The 24,438-nt window shown below is 45.7% G+C and overlaps 1 protein-coding gene, 1 long non-coding RNA gene and 1 other non-coding gene across 3 annotated transcripts; 2 read left to right on the top strand and 1 right to left on the bottom strand.

The window, feature by feature from the left end:
• Positions 1-7,477: 7,477 nt before the first annotated feature.
• On the bottom strand, positions 7,478-7,550 carry trnav-cac (transfer RNA valine (anticodon CAC)). Its single transcript has one exon. It is a non-coding gene; the product is annotated as a tRNA-Val (tRNA).
• A 5,330-nt stretch (positions 7,551-12,880) lies between these two features.
• LOC140419437 (uncharacterized) lies at positions 12,881-20,073 on the top strand. The gene is made up of 3 exons (XR_011945790.1): positions 12,881-12,945; positions 13,282-13,396; positions 19,796-20,073. It is a non-coding gene; the product is annotated as an uncharacterized lncRNA (long non-coding RNA).
• A 48-nt stretch (positions 20,074-20,121) lies between these two features.
• On the top strand, positions 20,122-22,276 carry LOC140417863 (uncharacterized). The gene is made up of 2 exons (XM_072501304.1): positions 20,122-20,269; positions 21,186-22,276. Exons 1-2 carry the CDS (start codon positions 20,122-20,124, stop codon positions 22,139-22,141), a joined length of 1,104 nt encoding a protein of 367 aa, XP_072357405.1. The 3' UTR covers positions 22,142-22,276.
• The last annotated feature ends 2,162 nt before the right edge of the window (positions 22,277-24,438 follow it).

Genomic DNA, 24,438 nt, shown 5'->3' with positions numbered 1-24,438 from the left:
CCACTCCCACCTGGACCTCCCCATTATCATTGAGTTCCAAGTACTTTTCAATGCACCCCCTCACCCTTAGACACACCCCCTCATCTGCCATTAGTCCCATGTCCATTCTCCAGGGTGGGCGCCCTCCTGTTTCTCCCCTATCTCCAAGTCTACCCAGTGTGGAGCGTGATCCGAAATGGCTATAGCCATATACTCCGTTCCCCTCACCTTCGGGATCAACGCCCTTCCCAGCACAAAAAAGTCTATTCGCGAGTAGACTTTATGGACATAGGAGAAAAACGAGAACTCCTTACTCCTAGGTTTGCTAAATCTCCACGGGTCTACACCTCCCATCTGCTCCATAAAATCTTTAAGTACCTTGGCTGCTGCCGGCCTCCTTCCAGTCCTGGACTTCGACCTATCCAGCCCTGGTTCCAACACCGTATTAAAATCTCCCCCCATTATCAGCTTTCCCATCTCTAGGTCCGGAATGCGTCCTAGCATCCGCCTCATAAAATTGGCATCATCCCAGTTCGGGGCATATACGTTTACCAAACCCACCGTCTCCCCCTGTAGTTTGCCACTCACCATCACGTATCTGCCCCCGTTATCCGCCACTATAGTCTTTGCCTTGAACATTACCCGCTTCCCCACTAATATAGCCACCCCCCTGTTTTTCGCATCTAACCCCGAATGGAACACCTGCCCCACCATCCTTTGCGTAGCCTAACCTGGTCTATTAGTTTCAGGTGCGTTTCCTGTAACATAACCACACCTGCCTTAAGTTTCTTAAGGTGTGCGAGTACCCGTGCCCTCTTTATCGGCCCGTTCAGCCCTCTCACGTTCCACGTGATCAGCCGGGTTGGGGGGCTTCCTACCCCCCCCTTGTCGATTAGCCATCCCCTTTTTCCAGCTCCTCACCCGGTTCCCACGCAGCTGTATCTCCCCCAGGCGGTGCCCCCCCCCGCCCATCCCCTCCCATACCAGCTCCCCCCCTCTCCCCAGCAGCAGCAACCCAGTAATTCCCCCCCCGCTAGATACCCCGCTAGCGTAATTACTCCCCCCATGTTGCTCCCAGAAGTCAGCAAACTCTGGCTGACCTCGGCTTCCCCCTGTGACCTCGGCTCGCACCGTGCGACGCCCCCTCCTTCCTGCTTCTCTATTCCCGCCATGATTATCATAGCGCGGGAACCAAGCCTGCGCTTCTCCCTTGGCCCCGCCCCCAATGGCCAACGCCCCATCTCCTCCACCTCCCCCCTCCCCCCACCACCACCTGTGGAAGAGAGAAAAGTTACCACATCGCAGGATTAGTACATAAAACTCCTCTTTCCCCCCTTTTTAACCCCCCTCTTCGCCCCCCACATTCGCCCCACCACTTTGTTCAAACGTTCTTTTTAATAACCCGCTCATTCCAGTTTTTCTTACACAATAAAAGTCCACGCTTCATCCGCCGTCTCAAAGTAGTGGTGCCTCCCTCGATATGTGACCCACAGTCTTGCCGGTTGCAGCATTCCAAATTTTACCTTCTTTTTATGAAGCACGGCCTTGGCCCGATTAAAGCTCGCCCTCCTTCTCGCCACCTCTGCACTCCAGTCTTGAGAAACGCGGATCACCGCGTTCTCCCATTTACTGCTCCGAGTTTTCTTTGCCCATCTAAGGACCATTTCTCTATCCTTAAAACGGAGGAATCTCACCACTATGGCTCTGGGAATTTCTCCTGCTCTCGGTCCTCGCGCCATCACTCGGTATGCTCCCTCCACCTCCAACGGACCCGCCGGGGCCTCCGCTGCCATTAACGAGTGCAGCATCGGGCTCACATATGTCCCGACGTCCGCTCCCTCCTCACCTTCAGGAAGACCAAGAATCCTCAGGTTGTTCCTCCTTGCGTTGTTCTCCAGTGCCTCCAACCTTTCCACACATCGTTTCTGATGTGCCTCATGCGTCTCCGTCTTCACCACCAGGCCCTGTATGTCGTCCTCATTCTCGGCTGCCTTTGCCTTCACGACCCGAAACTCCTGCTCCTGGGTCTTTTGTTCCTCCTTTAGCCCTTCGATCGCCTGTAGTATCGGGGCCAACAGCTCTTTCTTCATTTCCTTTTTGAGCTCTTCCACACAGCATTTCGAGAGCTCTTGTTGTTCAGGGCCCCATGTTAAACTGCCACCTTCCGACACCATCTTGGTTTTTGCTTGCCTTCCTTGCCGCTGTTCTAAAGGATCCACTGCAATCCGGCCACTTTCTCCTCCTTTTTTCATCCTTATCCAGGGGGGATTCCCTTCTGGTTTACCGCACAGTGTTTTTAGCCGTCAAAATTGCCGTTGGGGCTCCTATCAAGAGCCCAAAAGTCCGTTTCACCGGGAGCTGCCGAAACGTGCGACTCAGCTGGTCATCGCCGCACCCGGAACGTAGATTAACATTTTTAATCACCATCTGAAAAATATCTAATGGTAATGTATGCTCATACAGACAGAGACAAACGATACTGTAACTGAATTAGAGGAAATAGCAGAGATTTAACTGAACCACCTTTTTGAAAATCGGGCTTTGCGGTAGAGAAACAGGAAAAGCCACTCAGAGAGATGAGGAAATCCAGGCTCAGTGCGTGTTTGCTGTCAACTCTCCTTTCATTAACATGAACGGGATTGAGGCTGCAGAATGTTTCATACCCAGAACAAAGGATCAAATATAATAAACTTATCATTCTTTAGTCTCCTACCTGTGAAGATATTTGATTGTGTTTAAAAACTGACGTGGCCAATCTCAAATGAACTCGACAGAACTGGTAGCATAGTGGTTAGCACGGTAGCAAAGTGGTTAGCACAATTGCTTCACAGCTCCAGGGTCCCAGTTTCGATTCCCGGCTTGTGACACTGTCTGTGCGGAGTCTGCACATTCTCCCCGTGTCTGCGTGGGTTTCCTCCAGGTGCTCCAGTTTCCTCCTCCAGTCCAAAGATGTGCAGGTTAGGTGGATTGGCCGTGCTAAATTGCCCTTAGTGTCCAAAATTGCCCTGAGTGTTGGGTGGGGTTATTGGGTTATGGGGATAGGGTGGAGGTGTGGGCTTGGGTAGGGTTCTCTTTCAAAGAGCCAGTGCAGACTCGATGGGCCGAATGGTCTCCTTCTGCACTGTAAATTCTATGATTCTATGAACTTGTATTACCCAGTGATTCGATTTATTTTCTTTGTCAGTCATGTTTGCAATTCAATGTTGTATATTTCAGAGAGTCTCAATTTCAGATGAGGACATAAATATCAAATAATATCAAGTTTTGAGTAATGGAACAAATACTGAGTAAAATTGTTTGATGTTTTTCGAATGAACATAAGAATGATGTTATTACTGAATGAGAGGAAATCATTTCACCCGGAGATATTTGCTGGACGGACATTTCTACATTTCAGAATTCATTTGAAATCTAATAAAGTAAACTACTTCAGCAAAGTGATCTCTAGAGGGCTTTGTTAAGCTTCACAAATCCTTTCCCTCTCTAATAGACAGACTCTGTAAACAGGATGGAGAGCAAATTAATTAGATTCTGTTATCAACTCAGAAATAATGACGATGCTTCAGCAGAAAAGTACACTTTTGTAAATTCAATATGAAACCAATTGCATGATTACATAATGTTTATATCGTAAACTACACCATCTTCATGTCCAAATCTTCTGGTCATTGGACCAGGGGAACGTTGTCATTAAATCAAACTGAGCAAGGATTCTGCAGAAACTCCTTTTTCAAAAGCAAATTGGAATAGAGAATCCTCAAGATCACAGAAAGAGAAACGGACATTGAGATTAATCGGTTTGCTCTTTTCAATGTCTGTATTTTTGTTAGAGTTTTATCACGTTTCCAGACAAGACAACACATTTTCCAAACACCAGTCCAATGGGCTCATTGGCAGTCAGCTGTTTTTCAGTGTACAGGTTAACACATTCCCCTCACACACCAAATGTCCCTTATTCGAAACTTTATTGACGTTACTCATCTAAGTTTGCAGATGAGTTGTATCCTTGCTATTTGTTGTTCAATAGTTAAGCGAATGCATTATCTTACACCCGCAAAGTTCCGAATGATATCCTGCAAAATACTCTGTGATGAAGACTGGCAGGAATCGCAGTCAGAGAGTTCACACGTGTTAAGTCTGAATGGTTTTCTAATGTGCTGTGATATTTGATGATTCTAATATCAGATCAACTTCTCCGCCACATGTCTAAGTTTTCAGTTGAATAGTACTCTGACAATAGAAGGTTCCTCAGTGCAATAAGGACGCACAGTTTACTATTCCCGGTCAGTGCGCTAAGCGCTGTTCCCCGTTTCTGCAGTGTAGTGATTATCATGTTTGCTTTACAGCATAAAGGCCCTCGGTTTAAAACCGCACAGACACATTGTCAAAACCCACATTCATTTCCGTGTGTGGAAAAGTTACATGATTGACATTTTCTTTATTCATTTACACTCATCCCGAATTGCCCTTGAATTGATGCTGAGTTAATCTGCCGCGTGGAACCCCGGTCCCCAGAGCTCCAGCCTGGTTCTCTGCTTCACTGGTCTAGAGACAATTACATTATTCAACCACCAGCCACTCCCCCAGTGAATCCACTATCCAATATTACCTGAATATAATAACTTTCAAGCATGTGTCATTCGCTCTGACATGTACCTCAAAATGCAATTAGGAGAAGCAGAAGTGTTGAAAATTGCCGGCACACTGAGCAGGGACATAGATGCTCCTATTTTGACTCGGCACAAATATTAACAGTTCCTTCAATGGGGACAAATGCAGGTCAGAGGCTGGGAATCCTGCAGCGAGTAGCTCACTCCTAACTCCACAAAACCTGTCCATCATCTACAAGGCACAAGTCAGGAGTGTGATGGAATACTCTCCACTTGTCTGGATGGGTGCAGGAATTCACCAAAGGCACCTTAGACAGCGCCTTCCAAACCCAAGACCCTGACACCCTGAAAGTTCCCTTCCCAGCCACTCCCCATCCTGACCATTTTCACAGTAACTTCATTGCATTGTTAATATAAGATTACTTGTGACAATAATTAAGATTATTGTTACTTGGAAATATATCGGCTGTGCCTTCACTGTCGCTGGGAAATAATCCTGGAACTCCCTCCCTAACAGCACTGTGGGTGTACCTACACCAATGGACTGCAGCGGTTCAAGAAGCAGCTCACCACCACCTTCTCAATAGGGAATAGTCCTGGGCAATAAATGCTGGAGCGGCCAGTGAGGTTCACATCCCCGAATGGATAAAATGAAACAGACAGAGAGCTGCCTGAATCCACCACCATGGAGTCACCTGGATTAGTGAATGGAGATAAGGGAATGTCCACTCACATAGTCAAGCTTTTCGAAATGTATCGATTTTCTCGGGAACGTATTGATTCCCTGCAGCGTGAGCTGAGCTTCTCAAAGCAAACGCAATGTGAACCAATCCCGCCGTCTGCACTGAAAGAAATGAACAAAACGTGTTGCTTGGACAATAAGAAACAACATCAGAGGGCTCACCCGGGATTTGAACCCGGGACCTCTCACATTTTCGTACAGCACAAACCACGAGCGAGAATCTTACCACTAGACCAACGAGCCGGTGAGAAGCATCTGATTGAACCAAAAGATACCTTCATTGTCATCCGCAGCCAATCATATCTGCGGAAAATGCTGGGAAAACTCAGGAAGTAAGGCAGCATTTGTGGACAGGGAAACAAAATTCATCTTTCACCTCCGTGACCTTTCATAGAAACCGGGAAAGGTTAGAAATGTAGAAAATTTTCTGACAGGTTGCAAGTCAGGAGAGATTAAATGAGAAAAGGCCTTGGGTCCCTGGCCACAGGCTGAGGTTAGCATCGAATCAGAGTATATTTACACCACAGAATGAGGCCATTCGGGCTGCCGTGTCTGTGCCAGGTCTCTGTCAGAACAATGGAAGAAACAAAATATGTGTCTGGAGGAGCTGTCAATGGCAGATTGCTCAACAACTGTCGCCCGGACACAAAGAACAAGTGGAAACAAGATTCAAACCCAAATCTGCGATGTAAGGGCACACAGAATGGGGGCAGCATTTACAGTGTGGGACTGTTGCACACACTATGAGTGTGAAAGCTGTATTGAGCCCAGTGGAAAGATGCGCTGCTGTTCCTCGAGTGTTTGTTGAGCTTCTTTCGAACTCTGCACATGTGCTGCATCATTCTAGAAAACAGAATATTCAGTATCACAGAATCTTATTTCGTATCTTTGCATGATGGGAATGTGGAATTCGAAACACAAACAGGTCAGACAGCTTATTGAATAGTAAGAAGTCTGACACCAGGTTAAAGTCCGACAGGTTTGTTTTGAATCAAGGTGATGCAAGATGATACTTTGAATGCAAGTCTTTGTATCATTGACTGTGTCTATATATATGATGTGGAAATGCCGGCGTTGGACTGGGGTGAACACAGTAAGAAGTCTTACAACACCAGGTTAAAGTCCAACATGTTTGTTTCAAACACTAGCTTTCGGAACACTGCTCCTTCCTCAGGTGAATGGAGGAAGGAGCCTGAGGAAGGAGCTGTGCTCCGAAAGCTAGTATTTGAAACAAACATGTTGGACTTTAACCTGGTGTTGTAAGCCTTCTTTCCATATATATGGTTGTGGAACCCACCTCTTTACACACCCAATGAAGGAGCAGTGCTCCGAAAGCAGGGACTCTCAGGTTCTGCTTCTCCTGAATACATTTCCGGCATATATGAGAGCAAATGACATTTGCTTTGTAAGATATTATATTCAGGTAATAATCGGTAGCGGATTCACTGGGGGTGTGGTTGGTGTTGAGTTGTGTTATTGAGGATTCACTGGGGGTGTGGTTGGTGTTGAGTTGTGTTATTGCGGATTCACTGGGGGAGTGGTTGGTGTTGACCAGATGTAACGATTGAGTTGTGTTATTGTCACTAAACTGGCAATGCAGAGAATCAGGCTGAAGCTCTGGGGACCGGGGTTTCACGCGGCAGATTAATTCAGTTCAAGGGTTATTCGGGATGAGTAACAATGGAAATGTCAATTATGCAACTTTTCCCAAACACTTAAACGAATGGGCCTCGACAATGTTTTTACGCGGTTTCCAATCCAGGATTTTTTGAGTGTAAAGTAACCATGACAACCACCACACCACAGAAACAGGCACCGAGTTTGACCCTCCGACCGAGAACAGGAAACCTGCATTCTTGTTACACTGAAGAACCTTCTTTTGAGGGAGTCCAATTCGGCTCAAAACTTAGACAAGCGGCAGATAAATTGATTTAACATTATTACTAGAATCAGAAAATGTCGCAGCACATTAGAAAAACCATTCACACTTAACACGCGTGAACTCTCTGACCGATTCCTCCCAGTCCCCATAATGGTGGATTTTGTAGGATATCATTTGAAACGGGTGTAACGTAACGGATTCGCTTAATGAGTAAACAGAAAACAGCAAGAATACAACTCATCGCCAAATGAGGAACGTCCATAATGTTTCTGCCCGGTTTCGAACCGGGGACTTTTCGCGTGTGAGGCGAACGTGATAACCACTACACTACAGAAACAGCTGGCTAATAGTCGCTCCAATGGGCCTGTCTGGAAAGCTGACACTGTTCTGTCACTCAGTCACACTTTGGAGCCTTTGTTTTTGAAAATTCGTCTGTCCTCATTAGGAATGCTGCAGCGAGATGTATACATACATGTGTATGAGATGTAACCGTAAAACGGCAAAACGCAATAAGTGGCACTTCTATCACCTCGACCAGCTTTTCAAAAGAACAATCTTTTGATTAATCTCAATGTTTTTCTCTGTTTCAATGATCTTGAGTTTTCTCCATTTCAGCTGATCGTCCAATTCGCTTTTGAAAAAGGAATTTCTGTCGAATCCATGCCCAGTTTGACTTAATGATCAAGTTTCACTGGACCAGGAGCTGTGAACACGGAAATTATGTAGTTTACGATATAAACAACATGTAATCATGCAATTGATTTCATACCGAATTTATGAAGGTGTTTTTTCCTGATCAAGCATCTCTTCATTATTTCTGAGTTAATATACGGAATCTAATTATATTTGATCTGTAGCCTGTTCACACAGTCTGTCTATTAGAGAGGGAATGGTTTTTAGAACTTCACAAAGCCCTGTTGAGATCACTTTGCTTAAGTAGTCCACTTTATTTGGTTTCAAATGAATTTTCAAATGGAGAAGCGTTCTCAGGGTGGAATGATTTCTGCTCATTCAGTAATAACATCATTCTCATGTTGCTTCTAAAAATGTCAATCAATTTACTCAGCATCTGTTCCGTTACTCAAAACTTAATCTTATCTGACATTTATGTCCTCATTTGAAAGTGAGACTCTGAAATATACAACACTGATTTGCAAACATGACTGGACAAAGAAAATATTTCGAGTCACTGGGAAATACAAACCCCATTGTGCTCATGTGAGATTGAGCACAGTCAGCATGGAAATGAAATGGGATAGTTTTACAGGTAGAGATTTGAGAATGATATTTTTATCATATTTGATTCCTTTTTGTTCTGTGTGTGAGACATTCTGGCGCCTTCATCCCGTTCGTGTTGAAGAAAGAGGGACGCCACAGGATCGGTACCGAGCCTCGTTTTCCTCATCTCCCCGAGTGGGTTTTCCTATTTCGCTATCATGAAGACAGATTTTTTAAAAGATGGCTCTATTAAATCTCTGCCATTTCCTCTAATTCAGTCACAGAATCGCTTGTTTCATTCAGTGATTAAACCTGCATCTGTAAACCAATTCAACTCTGTTGTGGACTGACAAACCGCTAATATGTGAACTTTGTCAAAATGCGGACATATTTTCCATCTCATTGCTTCAGGACAATTCAGCATTTCTGATTTTGCTGAATGCATTTTGAGGCCGGGGTAAAAGTAAATAGAATTGGCTGCAGCACCCGAGATCCCGATAACATCCAGCAACAAACTTAAATCATTCTAACTTGTCTCACGGTTAATGTGAAAGATTTGATAATGTTTCTGTCCGGTTTTCAATCGGCGAATGTGAGGACCAGGACACCACAGAAAGTGCGGCACAAAGCCCAGTGTGCTCGGTTGCAGCTTCACAACAGTCAGCTTTCAAATCAAATGAGAGAATGTTACTTCACAACAGATTTGAAATGGAGGTGCCAATTGTATTTGATCCTTCCTTGTACAAGATGTGAACAATTCCGTTGGTCAAATCCCGTCAGTGAAAAAGAAAGGCGGTTATCAGCAGACCCGCACAAAACCTTCTTTCCGTGTCTCTCTTTCTGCTTTGCCTCCACAGGAAGACCGAGAACAAGTGATTTGTAACCATCTCTGTCATTTCCTCTGCATCAATTACCATATTGCTGGCATCTGTCTTTATGGCAACATTACTGTCAGCATGAAATCAGACATTGCTGGATAAAGTTAGCTGGTCTGCCAACATCTGTGGAGAGAAACAGAGTTGAGCAGTACACTCGTTTAAATGATCCTTCACAGCAGTATAGGAGGGTAGGGTAGGAATGGACAGAATTATATAGTTGGAAAGTGGCACAGGAGGAGGGGCAGAATAGAAGACCAGGTAGAATAGAAAAGAATAGGATAGCATACCTACAATGCATAATGAGGCCATTCAGCACATCGAGCCTGCACCGATCCTCTGAAAGAGCACCCTAACCAGGCTCCTGTCCTATCCCTGAATCTCTGTAACTCAACCTAACCTGCACATCTTTGGACACTAAGGGCCAATGTAGCATGGCCAATCCACCTACAGATATGGAATCCCTACATTGCCGATGGAGGCCATTCGGCTCATCAATTCTGCACCGATCCTCTGAAAGACCTCCCAGTCCCAACCTAGGCCCACTACCACACCCAATTCCCGTAACGCCACGTAACCTGCACACTTTTGGACACGAAGAGGCAATTTAGCCCAGCCAATCCACCAAACCTGTATATCTTTGGACTGTGGGAGGAAACCGGAGCACTTGGAGGAAAACCATGCAGACAAGGGGAGAATGTGCAAATCCCAAGGCCGAATTGAACCCGGGTCGCAGATGCTGTGAGGCAACAGTGCTAACCACTGTGCCGCCGTGCCGCATGGACAAATTTGTCAAGAACATAAGACAAAGGGGTCATTGAGGAATGAAGAGTATTACCGGTGGCAAAATGATGAGACAGCCGAATATGAAATAGAAGCAACTGAACAGCGAAGGGCAGATGGGGGAGGCTGTAAAGTGCCTAATAGGAAGATGAGGTGTTGTTCTTCCAGTTTACATTGGGCATCACTGGAGCATTGCAGCTCGCCTTGGATAGACATGTGTGTTTATTTCAGATTCCAGCAGCTGCAGTATTTTGCATTATTAGTAGTAGACATTTTTGATAGAGTGACTATATTAATTGTCACCTGTAAACCCATTATATTAAGTTGTTGACTGAACAGACTTACTTTGTGTGCCGAGTCCAACTACAAACATCTTTTGCTGTCCTGTGTGTTCTGATTTCTGGAACCACCCAAAGGGAGGTACTAGACTTGATATTGTGCAATGAGATGGGATTAATTAGTAACTTCATGGTGAAGGCAGCCCTAGGTGGCCACAATCATACATGTTTGAATTTTACATTCAGTTTGAGGGAGAGAAGAGTGCGTCCAAGGCTAGTATTTTGAACTTGGGAAATTATGAACTTGAAGGACAATTATGAGGGCATGAGAGCTGAGCAAGCTGGACTGAACTGTAAGTAAAAGTACACATAAAGTACAAGTGCAGCCTATCACTGCTCAGAAATTATGTTTAAACATATTCTGACCTCGAGTCACTTCACTGAAAACCTGTTGTTCTCAGACACGCTATTCTTCATGTTATAATTGACAGATTAAGAGTAAAACAGCCTACTGTTTCACTGTCGGGAAAGGACACACCATTGTAGATGCCCCATAATGTTAGAGGTCGGCTTATTGAATCTGTTCATTCCATTCCATCTTATATTCAGCTAATGGTGGAAAAAAAAACTTAAGTTTAAGGCGTTTGGGGAGAATGGCCAGTTTGCTGCTCTGATTAGCTCAGATCTCCTTATTATAAAGTGTATTTAGAAGCACTGGAAAGGATGTAAGAAAGTTTTATTGGAGCAATTCTACACTGACAGGTTATACCCATCAAGATAGATTGAGCAGGCTAGGGATGTTTCCTTTGGAAAAGTGAATGGTTGAGAAATATAAACGTAGAGAAGTATTTTACAGGGTAGACAACTGGAAGATGTTTTCACTTGTATAAGGATGAAAATAAATATAACTTAATAATACATCTAATGAACAATTCTCTTTAACTAGACATTAAAATAGAAAATACTGGAAATACCCAGCATATCTGGCAACATCTGGGGATTGAGAAACAGTTGATCTTTCAGATCTGTGCTGCTGCAGTGTAGTTCTGACAAAAGATCTTAGACATGAAATGTAAACCATGTCTCCCTCTCCACAGACACTCCCAGATCTGCTGGGTATTTCGATTCTGTCTTGGGTCACTGTCTGTGCGGAGTCTGCACGTTCTCCCCGTGTCTGCGTGGGTTTCCTCTGAGTGCTCCGGTTTTCTCCCACATGTCCCAAAGGACGTGCTTGTTAGGTGAATTGGACATTCTAAATTCTCCCCCAGTGTATCCAAACAGGCGCCTTAGTGTGGTGACCAGGAGACTTTCACAGTAACTTCATTGCAGTGTTAATGTAAGCCTATTTGTGACACTAATAAAGAATATTATTCGATTATTATTTTTGTTGTTAATTCAGATTTCCATCATCTGTAGCTTTTTTGCTTTTCTTTAACTGAACAGTGCTCAGAATACGGAACTCATTAGAAGAAGGATTTAAAATCACTGACTGAGCTTCAATCTCAGGTGTAAAATCCCACCACAAAATTCTTTGGATTCTGAGGTACAGTGAAAAGTATTTTTCTACGAGCAGCTCAAACAGATCATTTAGTACATTAAAGAAAATAAAATAAAAAGAAAATACATAAAAGGGCAACACATGGTCCACAATGTAAATACATAGACACCAGCATCGGGTGATGTATGCAGGAGTAAAGGTTAGTGATAATGTTAGTGTTCAATTAGTTTCAAAAGATTAGTACGATTATAAAAGATGTAAAAAGAGGATCTGTTTGGTAGAGCTCACAGAGAGTCGCCTCACTCCGCAGAGCGGCATCCAAGGTGAATGTGCCTCCAGGCAAATGTGGAAATGAATTCACTCGGTCATCCTATTTGCTGACATAACAGCTCAGTCACACTGGAGGAAGAATCATAGAATCTACAGTGCAGCAGGAGGCCATTGGAGTCTGCACCAGCCCTTGGAAAGAGCACCCAAGTTAATCTCACGCCTTCACCCTATCCTGATGACCCACCTAACCTGTTGGACACCAATTTATCATGGCCAATCCACCTAACCTGCACATCTTTGGACTGTGGGAGGAAACCGGAGCACCCAGAGGAAACCCACACAGACTCAGGTAGAAACTGCAATCTTCCCACAGTTATCCGAGGCCGGAATTGAACCCGGGTCTCTGGCGCTGTGAAGTAGCAGTGCTAGCCACTATGCCATCGTGCCGCCCATTTAGTATCATTCAGATACTTCACATGCACTTTGGATGCTGTATCAATTAGTTTAATAATGTGACATCTTGGCATGTGGCTCCAATCGAAATCGGATCACAAATTAACAATTTTGATTGAGCAATATTGCGTCTCAATGGTTGGATATATACCCAGCATTCTCCGCGTGGAAGACTGTGTCCCATTCAGCCCGCAGGAGCTTCTTGCGCAGGCGCACCACCAAGCTGTAAGTGGAGAATGCGCAGTGCGGTCTCTGACTAGAGCATGCGCAGTGTGGTCTCTGACTGGGGCATGCGCAGTGCGGTACGTTCCTGGACTTGAGCGGCGAGCGAAAAAATGATCTGATGAACTGAGCAAGGTGTGGGGGAAGAGACAGCGAAGTGGCTGGGAGGGGGGGCTTTATAAACACAGAATGAATGCCTCAAACCCCGAATAAGAAGCTACTGATTCTGTGTTGGTTGGGCTGCTCTGTGTCACAGGCGCAGAATAACGGCAGCCATATTGCAGCAGGGCGCATGCGCAGTGCTCCCTGTCCTGTCAGCAGGAGGAGAGAATGTTGTGACTGATAGTGATGGATCCTGGAAACTCCTTTTACAGGGGGTTAGTAGGGGAGGATTTACACATAGCAAACTGAAACCAAGACAATTTATATCTTAGACTAACAGTTGAAGGGCTTTGTAATTTTCTTTTTCAGGAAGTTAGAAGTGGAGGATTGATCGATGGGAAACTTAAATCAAGCATCACATTGTGATCTGACAGAGTCAGCGATACATCCGAACCTGAATATCAGCAGCATCTGGGTGTGCAAGGTAAAATGTTTGTCTGTTCTGTCTGTGCGAGAAGATTACAGGTCCCAGAGTGACTGGAAAAGCCCCGAGATTCACAAACCCTGGTCCGACCATACCTTGAAAGCTCAGCTCCGGGCAACAAACCTTAGGAGAATAGAATGGCCTCAGAGGGGGTGCAGAGCACAGATTTCCTTGATAAGATCATCGAATCCCTGCAGTTCAGAGGGGGGCCATTCAGCCCATCAAGTCTGCACCAACCCTTCAAATGAGCACTCTATCCATTTATGCTTCCTCCATCCCACCCCAACTTATACCCATAACCCAGAACTTAACCTGCACATCTTTGGACATTAAGGGGCAATTTAGCATAGCCAATCCACTAACCTGCACATCTTTGGACGGTGGGAGGAAACCGGAGCACCCGGAGGAAACCCACGCAGACACGGGATAATGTACAAATACCACACAGAGACCGGAATTGAACCCGGGTCCCTGATGCTGTGAGACAGCAGTGCTAACCACTGTGCCACTGCTGAATCCCAAAGTTAAATTATACGGTGTGATCATAGAAAATAGCCAGAGGCCTAAGTGAGTACTACTGGGCCGCCAATGTTTCAATGGTGTGTAAGTGGATGGGAGAAGGGGAGGGAGCGGCGTGGAAGAGAATGGAGAGGGCGTCCTGCAAGGGGACTAGCCTGCAAGCAATGGTGACGGCGCCGTTGCCGTTCTCACCAAAGAAATACACCACAAGCCCGGTGGTGGTGGCTACATTGAGAATTTGGGGGCAGTGGAGACGGCATAGGGGAGGGACGGGAGCTTCGGTGCGGTCCCCGATAAGAAACAATCATAGGTTCGTTCCGGGGAGAATGGATGGGGGATTTGGAGCATGGCAAAGAGCTGGGGTAGTACAATTAAGAGTTCTATTTGTAGATGGGACGTTTGCGAGTTTGGGAGCGCTGATGGAGAAATATGGGTTGCCCCAAGGGAATGCATTTCGGTATATGCAATTGAGGGCTTTTGTGAGGCAACAGGTGAAGGAATTCCCGCAGCTCCCGATGCAGGAAGTGCAGGATAGAGTGATCTCAGAGACATGGGTGGGGGACGGTAAGGTAGCGGACATATACAGGGAGATGAGGGACGAGGGGGAGATCATGGTAGATGAGCTGAAAGGGAAATGGGAAGAAGAACTGGGGGAGGAGATTGAGGAGGGGCTGTGGGCGGATGCCCTACGTAGGGTAAACTCATCGTCCTCGTGTGCCAGGCTAAGCCTGATACAATTTAAGGTGCTACACAGGGCGCATATGACTGGAGCACGGCTTAGTACATTTTTTGGGGTAGAGGATAGGTGTGCGAGATGCTCGAGAGGCCCAGCGAATCACACCCACATGTTCTGGTCATGCCTGGTACTACAGGGGTTCTGGGTGGGGGTGGGAAAGGTGCTTTCGAAGGTGGTGGGGGTCCGGGTCGAACCAAGCTGGGGGATGGCTATATTTGGGGTTGCAGAAGAGCCGGGAGTGCAGGAGGCGAGAGAGGCTGACGTGTTGGCCTTTGCGTCCTTTGTAGCCCGGCGCAGGATATTGTTAATGTGGAAGGAAGCTAAGCCCCCGGGGGTGGAGACCTGGATAAACGATATGGCAGGGTTCATAAAGTTAGAACGGACTAAGTTTGTGTTAAGGGGTTCGGCTCAGAGGTTCACCAGGCGGTGGCAACCGTTCGTCGACTACCTCACAGAAAGATAGAGGGAATGGAAAAGAAGTAGATAACAGCAGCAACCCAGGGGGGCGGGGGTGGGGGGGGGGGGGTGGGGGGGAGGAATCGGATGGACTCTCAGGGATGTTATTGTACATGTATAGGTATTTGGTATATGTAATTGTATATTGGACTGTTGGATTGTAATTTTGGAGAGTATTTAATTTGGACAAGGCAGTTGCCATTTAGTTTTGTTTTTCTTTTGTTTTTGTTTATATATATTATTTATTTATTTGTTTAAAACTGGCCACGGCTATTTATATTGCTTTATTGTTGTGTAAAAGAAACACTACGTATTGTTATGTTTGGCCAAAAAACTCGAATAAAATATATTTTTTTAAAAAGAAAATAGCCAGAGAGTCATTGTGGCACAGCAGAGGCTATTCGGCCCAGTGAGGCTATGCGAGCTCTCTAGTGCAATCCAGTCAGTCCAATTCCCCTGTTCCATCCCTCAGTCCTCGCAGGTTTATTTCCATTAAATATTTATCCAATTTCCTTTTGAAAATATTCATCATGTCCATTTCTGCCCTCCCCTCAGCCGTAAATTTAGGGTCATTACCACTGACTGTAAAATCGGTCTGCTTCACATCTCCCATATCTTTTACCCACAACCTGGATGTGTCCCCCGAGTCCTCGTACGATCAGTGAATGGGAACAGATTTTCTTCGTCTATTTTACCTAAACCCATCAGAATTTTCTACACCTGAATCAAATCTCCCCTCAACCTACCTCCTTTGCCGGAACCATTATGCAAAATCTCTTCTGCACCTTCTCAAGAACCTTCACATTCTTCCTAAAGAGTGGTGACCAAAAATGGATGCAATACTCAAATTGTGGCTGAATCAGAGCTTTATAAAGCAGTAAAACTTCTATTTCATGCTCATTAACACCATTTATCAGCTCAAGAGGCAATTTAATAAAAGTAAAATACTGTGGGTTCTTGAAATAGAACACAGAACAGTACAGCACAGAACAGGCCCTTCGACACTCGATGTTGTGCCGAGCTTTGTCCGAAACCAAGATCAAGCTATCCCAGCTTGATCATTATGGTGTGTTCCATGTGCCGATCCAATAACGGCTTGAAAGTTCCTAAAGTGTCCGACTCCACTATCACAGCAGGCAGTCCATTCCACACCCTAACCACTCTCTGAGTAAAGAACCTACCTCGGACATCCCTCCTATATCTCCCACCCCGAACCTTACAGTTATGCCCCCTTGTAACACCTACATCCATCTGAGGAAATAGTCTCTGAACGTCCACTCTATCTATCCCCCTCATCATCTTATAAACCTCTATTAAGTCGCCTCTCATCCTCCTCTGCTCCAAAGAGAAAAGCCCTAGCTCCCTCAACCTTTCCTCATAAGACCTACCCCCCAAACCAGGCAGCATCCTGGTAAATCTCCTTTGCACCCTTTCCAATGCTTCCACATCCTTCCTATAGTGAGGTGACCAGAACTGCACACAATATTCCAAGTGTGGTCCCACCAGGGTCATGTACAGTTGCAGGATAACCCCACAGCTCTTAAACTCAAGCCCCCTGTTAATAAACGCTAACACACGAGAGGCCTTCTTCACAGCTCTATCCACTTGTGTGACAACCTTCAGAGGTCTCTCTGTTCCTCCTGCCGTTGACCCGGTAATCCGCATTCAAATTTTTCCTACCAAAATGAATCACCTCGCACTTATTAGGGTTAAACTCCTATCTGCCATTTTTCGGCCCAGCTCTGCATCCGATCAATGTCTCTTTGCAGCCTACAACAGCCCTCCACCTCATCTACTACTCTACCAATCTTGGTGTCAGCAGCAAATTTACTGACCCACCCTTCAGCCCCCTCCTCCAAGTCATTGATAAAAATCACAAATAGCAGAGGACCCAGCACTGATCCCTGTGGTGCACCGCTGGTAACTGGTCTCCTGTCTGAAAATTTTCCATCCACCACCACCCTCTGTCTTCTATGTGATAACCAGTTACTTATCCAATTGGCCAAATTTCCCTCTATCCCACACCTCCTTACTTTCTTCATGAGCCGACCATGGGGAACCTTATCAAACGCCTTACTAAAATCCATGTATACGACATCAACTGCTCTACCTTCATCTACACACTTTGTTACCTCCTCAAAGAATTCAATCAAATTTGTGAGGCAAGACTTACTCTTAACAAATCTGTGTTGACTATCCCGGATTAAGCTGCATCTTTCCAAATGGTCATAAATCCTATCCTTCAGAACTTTTTCCATTAACTTACCGACCACCGAAGTAAGACTAACTGGCCTATAATTACCAGGGTCATTCCTATTCCCTTTCTTGAACAGAGGAACAACATTCGCCACTCTTCAGTCCTCTGGCACTATCCCCGTGGACAGTGAGGACCCAAAGATCAAAGCCAAAGGCTCTGCAATCTCATCCCTTGCCTCCCAAAGAATCCTAGGATATATCCCATCTGGCCCAGGGGACTTGTCGACACTAAGGTTTTTCAAAATTGCTAATACATCCTCCCTCAGAACATCTACCTCCTCCAGCCTAGCCGCCTGTATCACACTCTCATCCTCAAAAACATGGCCCCTCTCCTTGGTGAACACTGAAGAAAAGTATTCATTCAACGCCTCTCCTATCTCTTCCGACTCCATATACAAGTTCCCACTACTGTCCTTGACCGGCCCTAACCTCACTCTGGTCATTCTTTTATTTCTGATATAAAAAGCCTTGGGAGTTTCCTTGATCCGACCCGCCAAGGACTTCTCATGCACCCCCTCCTAAGCCCTTTTGTTTTTAGCTCATTCCTTGCTACCTTGTAACCCTCAAGCAACCCAACTGAACCTTGTTTTCTCATCCTTACATAAGCTTCCTTTTTCCTCTTGACAAGACATTCAACCTCTTTTGTGAACCATGGTTCCCTCACACGCCATTTCCTCCCTGCCTGATAGGGACCTACCTATCAAGGACACGCAGTATTTGTTCCTTGAACAAGCTCCACTTTTCAAATCTGAGATAAAAACAGAAAATTCTGGATAAACTCAGCAGATCTGGCAGCATCTGTGAAGAGAGAATCAGTTAATTTTCAGATCTAAATGATCCTTCGACAGAACTGCTTTGCTAACTACTCTCTGAATATATACTGTCACTTCAGAGATAAAAGCAGAGATAAAAGTCCCCTGTGTCCCTGCACAATCTTTAGCACTATTCCATTAATTATATCTACCCTCTCCCTGTCCTGGGCAGCACGTTAGCACAAGTATCTAGCACTGTGTCTTCACAGCGCCAGCGTCCCAAGTTCGATTCCCCGCTGGGTCACTGTCTGTGCAGTCTGCACGTTCTCCACATGTCTGCGTGGGTTTCCTCCGGGTGTTCCGGTTTCCTCCCACAGTCCAAAGATGTGCAGGTTAGGTGGATTGGCCATGCTAAATTGCCCTTAGTGTCCAAAAAGGTTAGGAGGGGTTCTTGGGTTCCGGGGTTCCGGCACCTTTTCAGGGAGAGTTACAGATGCTGAAACCTCTGTTGCTGCAGAAACTGCTGAACTCACTGCAGAGTTCTGATGGTTGTAAAGTGTCAAAGGGAAAGATGAGTTGCTGTTCCCTGAGCTCCCTTTGAGCTTCATTGGAACAGTTCAGGAGGCCAAGGGCAGAGAGGTCAGAGTGGGAGGGGGGCAGACAATTAAAATATGATGCAATCGGGTCAGCACGGTGGCGCAGTGGATAGCATTGCTGCCTCACGGCGCTGAGGTCCCAGGTTCGATTCCGGCTCTGGGTCACTGTCCGTGCGGAGTTTGCACATTCTCCCCGTGTCTGCGTGGGTTTCACCCCCACAACCCAAAGATGTACCGGCTAGGTGGATTGGACACACTAAATTGCCCCTTAATTGGAAAAAATATTGGGTACTCTAAATCTAAAAAAAACAAATATATGACGCAATCGTCCAGCGTGCAATTAATGCAGCCAGATCCTTGATAAAAGTCGCACAGTATATCATCCTTCTTCTTGTGAAGTGATGAATCATTTCCACTTCCACCACCCTCCAGGGCTGTGAGATCCAGGTTATCACTCTGTGTAAAAAAAGGTCTTCTTCACATTTCCCACTGCATCTCAGGCACCATCAGCTAATGTGAACAGCTTTTCTTTATCGACCTGATCTATGCCTGTATTAATTTTGTACACCTCCATCAATCTCCCCTCAATCTCATTTGCTCTGTGTAGAACAACCCCAGTTTCTCCAACCTAACCTTGCCGCTAACGTCCCTCCTGGAACCATCCTGAATCTCCTCAGCACTCTGTAAGGATCCTCATATCCTTCATAAGGACTGGTGACCAGAGCTGGATGTAATCTTGTGATCTAACCAGGACTTTATAATTTCTTGTTTTTGTGCTCAACACCTCTATTTATGCAGCTCAGACCCCTGATGTATTAACTAACTCATGTGATAAGAAATAGGTCCCAATGAATGCTTTAGTCATGACCCGTAATTATAAAGTGCAAATGACGACATAAGTTTTAAAATAGTTCCTGTAATATTTGTCCTGAATACCAGACACCTTCCCCCAAGTTCTGGAAAGGGAGGGTTAATAAAGCCAGGTACTCACAGTCTGCACAAACTTCGAATGTGACTCCAGACCCATTTGTAAAACTGAACAAATAAATCCCTGAATTTATTCCAACTCTTTTCTGTATTCCAGCTCCAGTAATCACTGACTGGGAAGGGACCAGAATCTCAGGAGGCTTCACACTGCTGTCTTCTCGTGTGGAACTGATCTCCTATCAGATTAATGTGCTAATGCTGTGAGTATTCAGTACAATGTCTGAACCTCAGATTCTGCTTCCTGTCCACTATCCCCCTCATCCATGGATCTTCCCTTTTACCAACTGGGGAAAAGGTTTGCCTGTTCACTGTTTGATCTTGATGGCAGTGGGATTACACAGAATTCCCAATAGGTCAGAAAGTCCCCTGTCGGTGACTGAAGGAACCCAGGGTGAGGACGCAGGGCTGTACTGTGTTCTGCGCATGCTCAGTGTGGCTGGTGGAGACGGACTGAAGGGGATCAGGCAGATCAGGGAGGAGATTGTGAGCACAGGGGAGGAACTGGAGCCGGAGGAGGGTCACAATTCGATGAACCCAGAGGATTGTCGGACTGGCGATTACCACATTGTAGGTGAGGGAGCTCAGGGGTGATGTTGAACAAGACCTGGTGAGAGTGAGGGCAGGAGCAGCTGAACTGTGGATGATCTCCAGTTCCTGTGAAGTTGAAATGGGAGATCGACAAGACCCACATTAGAATAGTCCAGTTTAGAGGAAACAAAGGAATGGATGAGTTTCAGCAGCTCATGAACTAAGACAGGGACACAACTGGACAAAGTTACTGAGTGGCAATAGGCGGTGACAGTGATATGTGGACAGAAACACAGCTTGGGGTGAAATATGCTGGAGATTGTGAAGAGTCTGATTCAGTGTCAGACAGTTCCCAGGGAGAGAGATAGAGTTGGAGGTGAGGGATTGGAGTTTGTAACCAGGAATGAAGACAATGGCTTTGTTCATCTAGTAGTGTGTGTCTGATAAGTCAGGATGGTGTGCGAGATGGAGAGGAACTTGGAAATGATGGTGTTCACATATTCCTGCTACCCTGCTCCTTCCAGGTGGTGGAGGTCGATCGTTTGGGGGATTCTGTCAAAGTTCTGCTTGTTCTGAAGATATATTAAATACTTGCTTCTATCATTCAGCCTCTACTACTCCCTTTCTCTCTCCATCTTGCAGAGTGTCAGAGTCCTGTGTAGGTCCAGACCAGTTGGCAGCTTCCCTTCCCTGAAGGACATTAGTGAACCAGTTGGGTTTTTACAACAATCCAGCAGTTTTCATGGTCACTTTTTCCCAGTGCCGGCCCCACAAATGACCAGATTCATTCAGCTCAATTTCACAACCTGCCTTTGTGTTTTTGTGGGTTCTCCCTCACTCCCTGTTTTCTGTTTTAAATCAGTTTCACAGGGTGTTCGAAGGGGAGGATTTGCAGTCGGGAAACTTCATCACATCAGGATCAGCTCCAGTTGCTCCATTTACCGTAACCTGAATATCAGCGGATTTTGAACATGGAAGGAAACAGCACCATTCACAGTGGGGAGAAACCGTACACGTGTTGTGTGTGTGGACGAGGCTTCAGCCAAACATCAGGTCTGTCGAGACACAAGCTGGGGAGAAGCAGTGGAAATGTGGGGACTGTGGGAGGGGATTCATTTCCCCATCAGAGCTGGTAACACATCAACGCAGTTACACTGGAGAGAAACCGTTCTCCTGCTCCAAGTGTGGGAAGAGTTTTACTATTTCAGCCAACCTATTGAGACACCAGCGAGTTCACACAGATGACAGACTATTTCAATGCTCAGACTGCGGGAAGTGCTATAAAAGTTCCCAGGAACTGCTGCTCCATCAATGTGTTCACACTGACGAGAGACCGTTCAGGTGCACTCACTGCGGGACTGGGTTCTGTCGATTGTCCCAACTCATTGTGCACCAGAGGATTCACACCGGGGAGAGGCCGTTTATCTGCTCCAAGTGTGGAAGGGGATTCACTCAGTCATCTGACCTGCTGACGCACAAGAGAATTCACACTGGGGAGAAGCCTTTCACCTGCTCCGAGTGTGGGAAGGGATTCTCTACCTCATTCACCCTGCTGAGACACCACCGAGTTCACACAGACAAGAGACCTTTTAAATGTTCAGACTGTGGGAAGGGCTTTAAAAGTTCCTGGGAACTGATGTACCATCAACGTGTTCACACTGACGAGAAGCCATTCAGATGCTCTCGCTGTGGGACTGGGTTCAGACGATCATCACAACTCACCGACCACCGCCGAATTCACACAGGCACAAGACCTTTCATCTGCTCCGAGTGTGGGAAGGGATTCACTCAGTCATCCAACCTGCTGACCCACCAGGGAATTCACACTGGGGAGAGGCCGTTCACCTGCTCCCAGTGTGGGAACGCTTTCACAACCTCATCCAGCCTGCTTAGACATCAGCGAGTTCATAAATAACTACAGTGATTGGAATTTTCCGTTAATCACACCCAGGACTGAACCGTGTTCATTGGGGTCTGGTTCTGCTGATGGTAATGAACTGCAGCCCAGTTACAGGGACTCATATTCACGCTAAAAGTCAAATAAATTAGATTTGTGCAAAATACGCAGTGTGTTGAAACTTTTTAATATCTCTGACACAAGTTAGTTCCTTTTGAAGTACTCTCGCTCTCCCCTGTCTCTTCCATCCTCATCACCAACAAGAAGTGTGAGGAGCTTGTGGAGTTTCTTTGTGACTGAGATTGAGTAAATCCGATCAGCTCCCTCTGCTGCTTCCCTCCGTTCCACGAGCCCACCGGACCAAACTGTCTCTAAATGTCATCCTTTCCCGAGCCCTGAACCCACATCTTTCTCCCCCATCTCCCCTCATGCCCTCTCAGAGCTCATCTTGTCCATGAGACCCAGCTCCAGCTCCATCGACCCTATTCCCACAAAACTGATCACCCAACCTCCCCATGTTCACTGACTTTGTTGAATCTTTTCTCTATCAGGTACTGTCCCTCCCCTTCTGCTGTCATTCTACCCTTGTCAAAAAGCAAGCCCTTTACTCCACCATCCTTACAAATTACTGCCCCATCTCCAGCACCCCTCACCTCTCCCAAATCCCTGTCCATTTTTCCCAGAATGCCATGTTTGAATCCCTCCAATCAGGTTTCTGCTCTGTCACCGTGCTGAATCATCTCTTATCAAAGTTACAAATGACATCCTCTGTGACTGTGACAAAGATAAACCTCCCCTCTGTCCTCAGCCTGTCTGCAGCCTTTGACAAGGTCGACCACACCATTCTGCTCCGTCACCTCTCCACTGTCACCCAGCTGGGTGGGGCTGCTCTCTCCTGGTTCCATTCTTCTCCATTAGCGTCAGAGAATCACTTGTAATGTCTTCCCTTCCCACTCGCACAGTTACCTCTGGTGTTACCAAAGGACCCAGTCTTGTCTCCTCTTCTTTCTCGTCCACATGCTCCCACAATAACACCATCTGGACACAGTGTCAGTTGTCACATTTGCACTGACAGCTCTACATAACCACCATCTCTCTCCCCGTCTCCATTTCTGTTAAATTCTCAGCCTGTTTGTCTGATATCCAGTGGTGGATGTGCAGACATTTCCTCCAATTAAATATTGGGAAAACCAAAGTCATTGTTTTCATTCCCGAGCTACCAGCTCCATTCCTCTCCCTGGTAACGTCTGACACTAAACCAGAACTGCTGCACGTCTGATGACATGTTTGAATCCGAGATGCACTGCTGGACCTTGTGTCAGTGTGTCCCAGACTTTCTCAGTCAAAATTATTGTTTAAAACTTTCCTCACAGAGAGATCAATCATTCTCCTTTCATGATCAGATACATGAAATAAATCATTCTGAAAGATCTTGTCAAGATTATTACTTTGAATTTTCTGTCTGCAAATCCTCTCCCTCTAACTCCCAGTAAAAGGAGTTTACAGAGGTTTTCCGTGTAAATGCAGGATAGAAATTCAGACCAGACCATTCTAGTTTCTATGGTGCATTCTCTCAAATATATGAATCTCAGTCCCACACACACCCCTCTCTTTCTGCTCATTGTCCCAGATTCAGTCTCCAGTCTCCTCCTGATTCTTTTCTCCTCTCCAGATTCTCTCTCCCCCTGTCCTTAAACTGGTGACTCAGACTGTGGCTCAATCCCACTCCTTCATTCTCATTCTACCAAATATCCCAGCTCACAACAACAAATCATCTTTAACAACTTTATTAGTAATTTCTAACATTGGGAAAGAATCACCTTTTCCCAATTGTGGAGAACAGAAATCCAGCGGGCAGCTCAGAACTTCCTCCTCCCAGGACTGTTTTAACAAGCTGCATGTATCTGAGTTACATTTTTACAGACTCACTCAGTAAGTGATACGATCTCACTGAACTATGACACAAGCTGCATGTATCTGAGTTACATTTAGACAGACCCACTCACTCACTCAGTAAGTGATCAGATCTCACTGAACTATGACACAAGCTGTGTGTATCTGAGTTACATTTATACAGACTCACTCACTCAGTAAGTGATCAGATCTCACTGAGCTACAACAGCTCTATTTATAATGAGTTTTTAACATAATGAAATGTATCAAGCAGTTTCACAAGATCATGAGGACACATTGGGGTCGATGACCAAAGTCTTGGTCAAAGAGTTTGGTTATGAGGAGAGTTTTAAAGGTGGAAAATGAAGTGGGGAGGTTTCGGGATGAAATTCCAGAGATTAGTGTCCAGGCAGCTAATAGCC

This window comes from Scyliorhinus torazame, chromosome 5 (genome assembly GCF_047496885.1).
Source record: "Scyliorhinus torazame isolate Kashiwa2021f chromosome 5, sScyTor2.1, whole genome shotgun sequence".
Lineage (NCBI taxonomy): Eukaryota > Metazoa > Chordata > Chondrichthyes > Carcharhiniformes > Scyliorhinidae > Scyliorhinus > Scyliorhinus torazame.
The sequence above is the reverse complement of the archived record's forward strand: the minus strand, read 5'-3'. Positions and strand labels throughout refer to the sequence as shown.